The following is a 12148-nucleotide window of genomic DNA, read 5'->3' as shown; positions in this document are numbered from 1 at the left end:
AAACTCAAGCTTTATCTATTCTCTTATCTTTGAAAAAAAAATGATAAAAAGAAGAAATACTAATTAGTGCGAGTTACATGTAGATAGGGATGGCAATGTGGAGGGGAGGGGAGGGGACCGATCTCCCTGTACCCATCCCGATATTTTGCGTATGTCCATGTCCCCTTCTTGTCCCCGTCAGAATTACTTGAGAGAATCATCATCCCCTCCCCGAATAATAACAGGGGATCCCCGAAGGTCTCCGATCCCCGAATAATTAATACATTTTTTTTTCGATTTTGAGTTAATCATATTAAAATAAAAAATTCAAATAAAAGTAAAGTTCGAAATATATCTTACATTAATATCTATTACAAAAGTCATATACATTAAATTAGTAAGTAACGCAACATGCAAGGGATACAAACTGCTTTTACAAACTATCATGAACAAATTAATAGTCTAATACAAAATTGTTACAAATAAAATCGAATTTAAATTCAAAATTAACTTTTTCAATAGTGGCGTGGGCACTTTATAAATGTGGACTATTCCCTTTACAACACAATAGTTAAATCGGAGCAAATCAAAAGTAAATATTAGATTAGATATTAAAATTGTGATTCGTTGTGGGCAATTATAACATCTAAAAATAAATAAAAAATAGATTTAAGTTTAAAATATTTAAAGAATATTAAAATTAAAAAAATGTTTGGCTATTAGAATCTACTCGGTCTTTTTAATGTCCTAAATAAAAATTTAGGACTTTAATTAGTTAATTAGGCATAAAAGTTTAATAATATAAATATTTTGATATTTTTTTATTTTTACCAATATTTATAATTTTATAATTTAAATTTTATAATTTAAATTTTATAATTTATTTACTAATAATTTTAAAAAATTAAAATGGAAAAATGGGTAGGGGATGGGGATTCCACCTCATCCCCGTCCCCTCCCCGAATAAGAAATTGGCTAAAAAAATTTCCCCGTCCCCTCCTCGAATAAGAAATTGGGTATGAAATTATCCCCATACCCTCCCCGAATTGAGAAAATCTCTGAAAATACCCGTCCCCGTGAGGATTTTTGCCATCCCTACATCTAGACGTGTTAATAAACACCGTCCTAAAACCAAACACTCATTATGTGGGTAATATCGATTTTGTATGGCTTCCCGTCCCACTCTTATCTTATGCAGATTGGACATATATCTCTAATCATTCGGCTTTTGATTGCAACGTATCAGTCTTTGAAAAAAAAAAAAAAACAATCAATGCGGCGTCACTTTCCATGCAAGCTGTACGTGTGGAGAGAAAAAGTTTCAACAAAAACCATTTTTCTGCTAAGTAAGAAAATAAAATAAAAATCTTTGAGTTTCAATGGTATGGAATAACTGAAAACCCAAGGAAAGGCTAACTGTAATTTCGGCCCGGTCCACTGGTTGGGCCTGGATTAACTAACTTTGGAGACTACCACGACCCAGCAATAACAACTGACCGGGCCCATCATTTTCCACCAAGTCGTGCGGCTAGGAAAAATCCTCTAAAGTAGGGGTGGGCACGATTCGGTTCGGTTTGAAATTAAGTAGAACCGATTTAAATCGGTTATTTTATAAAAAGAATCGAATAAGAACCGAACTCAAACGGTTCTTTTCGGATCGGTTCGGTTCGATTCGATTTTTTCTGTTCTGGACCTATTGGGCCTATTTTGAATTTTTAAATTTTTAGCCCATTGGGCCTCATGAATGTAATAACTTTTTTCAACAATTAATTTATCCTAATTTTATTACAAATATTAATAATAAATACAAAGTATTTGTTTGAGGGAAATACTTCGACGAGACCAGACGTGATGAGCAGATATTGGGTAGTAGAGTTCTACGAACAGGTGTGTTCTGTAAGAGCCTGGTAGCAGAGGAGCAGCAGCAAGAATATTCTGCTCGTCCACAAATATGCCATTCATGAGGATGAACTCCCGTTAGAGGCATAAGGCCATTCCTGCTAGGAGTCGAGGCGAGGAGACCCGGTCAACGATAATTGGCAAGACGTGCGTTCCTATCCGAGAATCAAGGCACGAAGTCCATCTCCATTCGCCCACAATGACTACAATGGGGCATCCACATCCGAGGGTAGGGAGAATAATGGGCGTGGACTACGGAAGACCGGGATTCAGAGGAAGCCTATAAAAAGGTAGCCAGCGAAGGTAAAAGGGTTAGACTTTTTGCTATTTGAACTAAGAAAAGAAAGTTCCGAGAACGGAGATTAAAAAGAAGCCATAAGATTCGTGGCAAACATTCCCAGAACCCCTATTTCTGACTTGAGCGTCGGAGGGTTTGCACCGGGAAAACAACCGGCGTACTCTGACCTGTCTGTGTGCGCAGGAACCCCTGGAGAAGAAGCTTTACGAGGAGAGATCCTGGTCGTGGTGAAGTTGATCGAGCAGAGACCCTGGTCGTAGAACGAGGACAACCAGAATCTCGCATCATGGATCGTCTGCTCATGGGTTTTCTGCTCACAGAACATCTGCTCATAGAAAATCTGCTCATGGTGCTAACTAATCATCAGCTTCCCACCAAACAAATTTAATGATGATGCAGGGATCTGAGATCTGACCAACTCATCTGGATTTCGGCATCAACATTTGGCACCGTCTGTGGGGACCGGTACGAGAAGCCAATTTTTCGTCTCTATCAATTTTCATTAAGTCGAAGCAAATCAGAAAGTTACAGTGCATAAATGGATGAGCTTGCTTAAACAAGGAAGCAAAAACCTCAAATAAGAGCACATTGAAGGCACACGTTTGTAGAAATCAGAACAGGTCAGAAGTTAAATTTTTATTTACCAGCAATTTCTTTCATGAAAATTTAATTATTTCTCTAAATCCTGCTATGTGAGATGAGGATACCTTATATTCATTAAATTGATTGTGCTCATATTAGGGCTGACGGTATAACTTAGTGAACTTGATTTCTTGAAAGTTACTCAATATGAGAATGATCTAAGAAAAGAGAGCTAGGCTAGCATTGAGAAGTCAATCAAAGTTTACTAATAAGGCATGCAAAGGCTCACCAAGTCTCAAAGCCTGTTTATGGCGAGACAGAAGCCAAGCATGCCAGGATCTGCTCAATCGCGCGAAGGCGAGCAGAATCCCCAAGCATCGAAGAAGTCACTAAGGCATGCAAAGGCTCACCAAGTCTCAAAGCTTGTTTATGGCGAGACAGAAGCCAAGCATGCCAGGATCCGCTCGGCCACGAGAAGGCTAGCAGAATCCCAAGCTTTGAAGAAATCATCTAAGGCATGCAAAGGCTCGACAAGTCTCAAAGCCTGTTTATGGCGAGACAGAAGCCAAGCATGCCAGGATCTGCTCGACCACGAGAAGGCGAGCAGAATCCCAAGCATTGAAGAATTTACTAAGGCATGCAAAGGCTCACCAAGTCTCAAAGCCTGTTTATGGCGAGACAGAAGCCAAGCATGCCAGGATCTGCTCGGCCACGAGAAGGCTAGCAGAATCCCAAGCTTTGAAGAAATCATCCAAGGCATGCAAAGGCTCGTCAAGTCTCAAAGCCTGTTTATGGCGAGACAGAAGCCAAGCATGCCAGGATCTGCTCGGCCACGAGAAGGCTAGCAGAATCCCAAGCTTTGAAGAAATCATCCAAGGCATGCAAAGGCTCGTCAAGTCTCAAAGCCTGTTTATGGCGAGACAGAAGCCAAGCATGCCAGGATCTGCTCGGCCACGAGAAGGCTAGCAGAATCCCAAGCATTGAAGAAATCATCCAAGGCATTCAAAGGCTCGTCAAGTCTCAAAGCCTGTTTATGGCGAGACAGAAGCCAAGCATGCCAGGATCTGCTCGGCCACGAGAAGGCTAGCAGAATCCCAAGCTTTGAAGAAATCATCCAAGGCATGCAAAGGCTCGACAAGTCTCAAAGCCTGTTTATGGCGAGACAGAAGCCAAGCATGCCAGGATCTGCTCGGCCACGAGAAGGCTAGCAGAATCCCAAGCATTGAAGAAATCATCCAAGGCATTCAAAGGCTCGTCAAGTCTCAAAGCCTGTTTATGGCGAGACAGAAGCCAAGCATGCCAGGATCTGCTCGGCCACGAGAAGGCTAGCAGAATCCCAAGCTTTGAAGAAATCATCCAAGGCATGCAAAGGCTCGTCAAGTCTCAAAGCCTGTTTATGGCGAGACAGCAGCCAAGCATGCCAGGATCTGCTCGACCGCGCGAAGGCGAGCAGAATCCCCAAGCATCGAAGAAGTCACTAAGGCATGCAAAGGCTCGTCAAGTCTCAAAGCCTGTTTATGGCGAGACAGAAGCCAAGCATGCCAGGATCTGCTCGGCCACGAGAAGGCTAGCAGAATCCCAAGCTTTGAAGAAATCATCCAAGGCATGCAAAGGCTCGTCAAGTCTCAAAGCCTGTTTATGGCGAGACAGAAGCCAAGCATGCCAGGATCTGCTCGGCCACGAGAAGGCTAGCAGAATCCCAAGCTTTGAAGAAATCATCCAAGGCATGCAAAGGCTCGTCAAGTCTCAAAGCCTGTTTATGGCGAGACAGAAGCCAAGCATGCCAGGATCTGCTCGGCCACGAGAAGGCTAGCAGAATCCCAAGCTTTGAAGAGATCATCCAAGGCATGCAAAGGCTCGTCAAGTCTCAAAGCCTGTTTATGGCGAGACAGAAGCCAAGCATGCCAGGATCTGCTCGGCCACGAGAAGGCTAGCAGAATCCCAAGCTTTGAAGAAATCATCCAAGGCATGCAAAGGCTCGTCAAGTCTCAAAGCCTGTTTATGGCGAGACAGAAGCCAAGCATGCCAGGATCTGCTCGGCCACGAGAAGGCTAGAAGAATCCCAAGCTTTGAAGAAATCATCCAAGGCATGCAAAGGCTCGTCAAGTCTCAAAGCCTGTTTATGGCGAGACAGAAGCCAAGCATGCCAGGATCTGCTCGACCACGAGACGGCGAGTAGAATCCCAAGCATTGAAGAATTTACTAAGGCATGCAAAGGCTCGTCAAGTCTCAAAGCCTGTTTTATGGCGAGGCAGAAGCCAAGCATGCCAGGATCTGCTCGACCACGCGAAGGCGAGCAGACTCCAAAGCATTCGAAAAAATTTCTAAGGCGAGCAAAGGCTCGTCAAGTCTCACAGCCTGTTTATGGCGAGACAGAAGCCAAACATGGTCGGATCTACTCGACCGCGTGGAGACGAGCAGAATCCCAAACATCGGAAAATTTTCCAAGGTAGGTGGCAAAACCATATGCCAAGCCCGATCCTGCTCGACCAGACAAAGACGAGGAGATTCTCAAACGAAAAAATAATTCATGATTACAACTCAAGAAAGTAATCAAAGGCAGTTTTTCATTAATCTATTAATAACCAATAAAGTAGTTAATTACAACGTGAGAAAAATGTTCAAGAAGATGGCGGATCAGTAAGCCGAGCAGCATCGGTTGGCTGAACCTCCCCAGGTGCGGGGGGGTATCACCAGTTGCGTCCGGGGGGTGCTCGCCTCGGCAACGACAGCAGGGGTGCTCACCTCGCCAACGTCAGCAGGGAGTGAACGAGGAGGAGAACTTTCCTCCTCAATCACGATCGGCTCTATCCCTTCGGCATCTTCCTTGGCCGCTTCCTCGTCCATATGTTGAGCAACACCAGCTGCAAGATCATCCATCTTCATATCAGGACGCTGCTTCCCGAGGACGGCCATAATGCAGCGATAGGAATGCCGAAGTCCCTGGTCGTATTGGTTGTCGGCCTCCCTCTCCAAGTTCTCGACCTGAGCTCGGTGGGAATCGCGGAGAGATTCGAGCTGAGCCTCATACATAGCCCTCTGCCTTTGCAGATCTTCCTTGACCTTGGTCAGCTCCTCCTCGAGGGTAATGGCTTTTGCTTGAGCAAGAGATTCTTGCTCTATCAGCTTGAGGTTCTCAACGTTTAGCTCCCCCGCTTTCTTCTCGGCAACGTCAGCTCTGGTCGTCGCCGATTGAATGTCCTCCTTCATCTTCCTGTCGTAACGGCCAACCTTGGCCTTATAGTAGGTGGTCATGCAGCTGAGATGGAAAGTGCTATATTGCATGGCTCCCACCAGCTCGCCCAGGGTACAACCGTCAAAGTCCTCCAGGTCCTTCTTGCTCACGAGTTTAGACAACTCATTGAGATAGGGGACCAAGTGTTCTGCTCGGCTGTCAGGTAAGCGAGACCGAGGTGCGACAGGTGGAGAAGAGGAAGCAGGATCAGTGGCTGCTCCACTAGATTCCCCGACTTTAGCAGGAGCAGGAGGAAGAGCCTGCAAGGGAGGAACTTGCTGCACGATGTTCTTTCGCTTCGTAGCAGGAGCATCTTTGTTCTGGTCCCGCTTGGTTGTCGGAGGCCGAGAACGTTTCCTGGTGAGAGCTCCAATCACTGCGTCCTCCACTTATGGCTAGGGGGCACCAAACGAGACTCGAGCAGGTTGTAGGTGGTTAACAGCTTTTGACTCGGGCAGGAATTAACCAATACGGCCTCGACCCGTTTGAGCTGGTCAGGCTTGAGCGGGAAATGAACACCCCAAGAAACTACAGCACAAACAGACACTTGGTTAGAGACAAACCAATACAGCAAGAACAATTATGGATACAAGACATCTAAATCGAGCAGGCAACCTGGGACCGTGAAATGGGGTGGGATGCGACAATCCTTCCCGTCTATTTGTGCAACTTGACCCCAAGGACCCCCAGCAAAAAAGAATTTCCTCTTCCAAGTCCCACCACCACCAGTTGGAAGATCAGTTATGGGTTTCCTGCTCTTGGTACTAGATTGGAAGTAGTACCAGCCGGCATCTTTAGGGCTGCTCTTCAGCTGGTACAGGTGCTTCACCTCATCAACCGTGGGTTCGCTTTGGCAACATCTGTCCCACAATATGAACAGACCAGAGAGCACTCTCCACCCATTGGGGTTCAGCTGACCAGGAGCCAGATTTAGCCCGTTAAGTATACGGGCAAAGTAGGGTTGTAAGGGACACCTTAGCCCAAACTTAAAGCTTTCCAGAAACAGGGTAACGTATCCCCTAGGAGGCCGGCTAGGTGTATCCTTCTTTCCTGGGATCTTGAGAGGAATTTCACCAGGAATGCTATACCTGAGCCGGAGGTCATCCAGCTCGTTGAATGTGGTCGTGCAGGTCATGTAATCAATAGCGTAATCCCGCGACGAGGCTCTACCTCCTACTGTACTACGCCCCTCTGGTCGCGGCGCTCCTGGTGAAGATCCTTCACCAGAATCACCTCCTTGATCCTCACTTAAGGTGTCTTCCGAGCCAGAAGGTCCCTCTTCACCACTACTTCCGCTCGTGGAGGTCGTTTGGGGGGACATCCTCCTAGCGCTAGTCCCGACACTAGACCTAGTGGGTTCTAAGGGGACCCCAGGGTCAAAAGCAGAATCAGCGAGCAGACTAGGAAAGAAACCTAGTTCGTCGTCACCAATCTCAACGACTTTCTCCTTACCCTTCGACATATCCTAAGTTCTAACCAAAACACCACCGCCAACTACAACCTCAAGCAAAGCAGAGAGAAAAGAAATTATCTACAACTAACTAAGACCGAGAAAATAGAAGAAATACCTGAAGCAGGGACTCGGTTAGAGAGAGGCGAGGATGAAAGCTTCAATGCCGAGGTTCATTCGCCGGAGAGACGAGAAGGGAGAAAATGACGAGTTCGCGTCTAAGGACTTTGGGTTTTCTTACTGAGGAGCAAACTTTTGGATTGCCAGCATTTAATGACACATATCCCGAGAATCTTGCAACCGTAGATTTGAAATTCAAATGGAGGGGCTGATTCCCGCCACATCACTTCATCCGCAATTAAATGCGACACGACTCTTGGCAGCCTTTTACAATCCCACGCGAGCAAGTACTGTCAAGTTTCTACTGCTGGTCCACTACATTACCCAACACCAGAAACTGGGGGACCGGTGTTTGAGGGAAATACTTCGACGAGACCAGACGTGATGAGCAGATATTGGGTAGTAGAGTTCTACGAACAGGTGTGTTCTGTAAGAGCCTGGTAGCAGAGGAGCAGCAGCAAGAATATTCTGCTCGTCCACAAATATGCCATTCATGAGGATGAACTCCCGTTAGAGGCATAAGGCCATTCCTGCTAGGAGTCAAGGCGAGGAGACCCGGTCAACGACAGTTGGCAAGACGTGCGTTCCTATCCGAGAATCAAGGCACGAAGTCCATCTCCATTCGCCCACAATGACTACAATGGGGCATCCACATCCGAGGGTAGGGAGAATAATGGGCGTGGACTACGGAAGACCGGGATTCAGAGGAAGCCTATAAAAAGGTAGCCAGCGAAGGTAAAAGGGTTAGACTTTTTGCTATTTGAACTAAGAAAAGAAAGTTCCGAGAACGGAGATTAAAAAGAAGCCATAAGATTCGTGGCAAACATTCCCAGAACCCCTATTTCTGACTTGAGCGTCGGAGGGTTTGCGCCGGGAAAACAACCGGCGTACTCTGACCTGTCTGTGTGCGCAGGAACCCCTGGAGAAGAAGCTTTACGAGGAGAGATCCTGGTCGTGGTGAAGTTGATCGAGCAGAGACCCTGGTCGTAGAACGAGGACAACCAGAATCTCGCATCATGGATCGTCTGCTCATGGGTTTTCTGCTCACAGAACATTTGCTCATAGAAAATCTGCTCATGGTGCTAACTAATCATCAGCTTCCCACGAAACAAATTTAATGATGATGCAGGGATCTGAGATCTGACTAACTCATCCAGATTTCGGCATCAACAGTATTCAAAACAAATTTTATCACTAATATCTTACTAACTATTAATAAGATACTCCAAAAATATGAAATATTAAAATTTCAAAATACATAACCAAACTCCAATACTCCATCTATATAAAACATAATCATAATGTTATAAAGAGAAATAACACATGTTTGATTTGAAAAAAAATCATGTTTGATTTGAATAAAATCAAAAAATAATTCGGTTTTTCGGTTCGGTTTTTCGGTTCAGCTAAGTGAACCGAATACCGAACCGACATTTCGGTTTTTTTTTACAAACGGTATATTCGATTTTTTAAAAAAATAAAAATCGAACCGAATTAGAAAAAACCGTCGGTTCGGTTCGGTTTTTTTAACACTACGGTTTTTTTATCCACCCCTACTCTAAAGTTTTGTTTTTAAAATGATCACTGGACCCTATAAATTTATCTTTGGTTTTATATGACAACAAAGAAATTGTCAGCGATTAACATTAGCCCGGAGTGATGATAATGATAATGATAATGATGATGATAATAATAATAATAATAATAATAATAATATTTTACTTAGTAATAAGAATGTAAAGTACACAAATAATATTAATCTATTATTATTAAAAAAAATTAACAAAGATTATAATCCAGTACCGTATTAAACTTAATACATTTTAGTCCAATACAGTCTAATCCGGGACGTCGCACCAAGCACAATCTGTGAGCCGAGTTTACACTTGCAGTCCAACCAAACCAGGTTATTATTACACTTGCAGTGGAGTGATGTTGATTTATCTCCCAGAAAGCTTTGTAATTGATGCTTGTATTTCTTCAAGCGTTCGTCCCTTGGTCTCCGGCGCCAGGAATGCAACGAACGCAATACCTGCGGAGCATATGACCCAGGATACAGAAAATGTTCCTGCCAGAGTAGCCAACACAGGCTTGTAACTAGAGAGCAACACAGAAGACAGAGGATTGCGAAATGGAAAATGTATAAGCATGGGGGATTATCGGATACCTGTTTTGCTCCATTCCATCATGAAATGGAATGTGAATGTAACAGCCCAATTGCAATTCTAAGACACTCCAATTATTCACGTTTATAGTGTAACTAATGAACATGTCTAAATACACGCCATCAAGAAAAGGAACTGAAAAAGAGAAAGAGAGAAAACAACACTAAAAACAAGATGATAATAATGGTACATACAGAACAACCATAAGCAAATAAACCACGTATGGCCACCAAAGTGCCGAGAACAACAGCAGGTGTGACTGATGAGTCACTTTCTTGCATGCCACTGTCATCCCCAATTTCATTAGCAAGTGAAGAACTTGGAATTAGTCTTTCCTCCAACTTCAACCTTTCTTCTGGTCTCTCCATGATGATTAATTTCTTCACGAGAAAGCAAGGCAAATGAACGAAGCAAGCGCATGACAACTACTACAACTGCCCGAAAAAATTATTTATGCCCTTTTGGGACAGGCGGGAAAGGAAAAAGCTATTTGCACCGAATTAAATCCCGAATCAAACCTCGACTTCAACGCACCGTCTTACTTAGGCTAAAAACGCAGCGTTTCTAAAGTTATCTCCTTTTCGTTAACGATCGAGGTCACACCAGCCACAACCAACGTGATATCCAGTCACAACCAAAGTCATCCCAAACTACCCCAACCGCCGCCATTGTCCTTCTCAACTAGGTTGTTTTCTTTTGCTGTTTTTTTTTTTTGAGAATTTACCTTCTTTGATTATTTGGTTAACTTTTTCTTTTTTCTTTTTTATTGTTTTTGTTTATTGAATTAAAGCATCAAGTTCCCGTTTTGGCCATTTTCATCTGTTCTTTGCCGTCCAACCTCTTTTAATTCATTTTCAACTTGTTTTAGTAATCTTTCCTCCGCCTTTCAATTTTTTGGTAAGCGTCAATTTGTTACTTTGGTTGTAAGTCAAATTGGAATAAGTTTTTTAACTTTTTTATTATTTAGATTTTTCTCTCTATTTTGTCTTAAATTGATTAGAGTTTTGTCTTAATTTTTCAATTTAATTATTTTCTGGATTTTTCATTTCTTAGTTGGAGTATGAATTTCAAATAAAGATCAAATTTTAAAATTGAGTTATAAGTTATTTCTTCCTATTTCAAGTTGCTTTAATTTTAGGATTTTCAAAGTGGGGGTAATCTGGAAAAGTTTTGTGGGTTTAATCTATAAACAATTATTTAAAGCCGAGTTTGAGATTGAGAATGGCTGCTAGAGTGGAGATTGATGAAGATAGTGAGTCTAACAAGGGCAGCATGTGGGTCTTCGACTAGAAGCTTGATCAGCCCATGGATGAAGAAGTTGGCAGGCTTAGAAATATGTACAAAGAAATATGCAAGCTGGGTTATAGTGGTTTGATAAGCTGGTTCTATTTGAGTTGGTGCTACTCTGTTTCCTAAAATGTTGTTCATGGTTTTCTAGATTTATGCTTGGTAAATCAGAATTTTCAGAATTTAAAAGAAGCTCAATCGTTTGCCCAGAAAGAAGATAAAAGTTAAGAGTGTATTTGAGAAGAAAGAGGGAAGATAACAGTTAGGAGAAAGCAGAAGTTATATCCTTGGTGCAGTGCAGATAGAGCTCTCGATTGAAAAAAAAAAAAAAAAAAACTTAGAACGGCGTCGTTGTTTGAATCTTTGGGGTTTGACTCGGGGCAAATAGCAGCACGGGGCAGGAAATTGTGGTAATGCTTTGACTTGCCAACATAGCCCATGAGTGCTGGTAAACGCACCCTTGAATAAAGGCCAATTCACAGGTCATGCACTAGAGTACTTAACTGAGTCACACTAAAGACGTCAAATATATTATGAGTTGTATGAGGATTCGAGTCGCACTAAAGAAGTGAAAGTGAAATATATTATGAGTTATTGAGAACTTCGAAGCAGTTGACCACTCTCACAAAGGTTGGCGTCCATTTTCTTGACCTGATCCTTTAACTTCATATTATTTATGTGTATGTCTGGATAATTTCCAATTAATTCCACAACAAAATGATAATTATCATAAACTGAGATGTTTCTGTAGCCATGATGCGCCCTACATGCGCAACAAATACTCAATAAATTATGAAACATATTCTGCACGTTTTCCCACTCTTATCGACTTTCTTCTTCTTCTCCCAGCTACTTTATTCTTCATCTTTCAATCCTTGCCTCTCACCCTTTTAAACTCTTAGCCATTTTCTCATTTTTGTAATAATTTGACTCCAAGATCATATACACCATTTTATTAAGGCTTGGTTCCCAAAATAATATACACCATTTTATTAAGGCATTTATATATGCATGGTTTTGGACAAATGTGGAGTTCTGTTATAAAATTTATTATTACTTTGTAATTGATATTTGAATTTCTTCGAGTGTTCGTCCCTTGGTCTCCGGCACCAGAAATGCAACGAACAGGACAG

General features: G+C 42.8%; 1 protein-coding gene across 1 annotated transcript; it reads right to left on the bottom strand.

Moving 5' to 3' along the window:
• Nucleotides 1–5153: 5153 nt before the first annotated feature.
• On the bottom strand, nucleotides 5154–7455 carry LOC127902378 (uncharacterized). Its single transcript, XM_052441285.1, has 5 exons — nucleotides 6876–7455; nucleotides 6434–6521; nucleotides 5744–6350; nucleotides 5504–5653; nucleotides 5154–5333 (listed from the first exon to the last, which is right to left on the bottom strand). Exons 1-5 carry the CDS (start codon nucleotides 7453–7455, stop codon nucleotides 5154–5156), a joined length of 1605 nt encoding a protein of 534 aa, XP_052297245.1.
• Between the last annotated feature and the right edge of the window lie 4693 nt (nucleotides 7456–12148).

The sequence above is a fragment of the Citrus sinensis genome, chromosome 5, assembly GCF_022201045.2.
Source record: "Citrus sinensis cultivar Valencia sweet orange chromosome 5, DVS_A1.0, whole genome shotgun sequence".
In the NCBI taxonomy this organism is placed as follows: Eukaryota; Viridiplantae; Streptophyta; class Magnoliopsida; order Sapindales; family Rutaceae; genus Citrus; species Citrus sinensis.
This window is presented reverse-complemented; position numbering and strand designations above follow the sequence as displayed.

Excerpts from the sequence above, each read along its gene's own strand:
- LOC127902378 (XM_052441285.1), bottom strand. The coding sequence starts at position 7,455 with ATGTCGAAGGGTAAGGAGAAAGTCGTTGAGATTGGTGACGACGAACTA. Across the intron at positions 6,522-6,875 it reads TGGGTGGAGAGTGCTCTCTG|TTTCTTGGGGTGTTCATTTC; the intron begins GTCTGTTCATAT and ends TTTGTGCTGTAG. Across the intron at positions 6,351-6,433 it reads TCCTGCCCGAGTCAAAAGCT|GAAACGTTCTCGGCCTCCGA; the intron begins GTTAACCACCTA and ends AGCTCTCACCAG.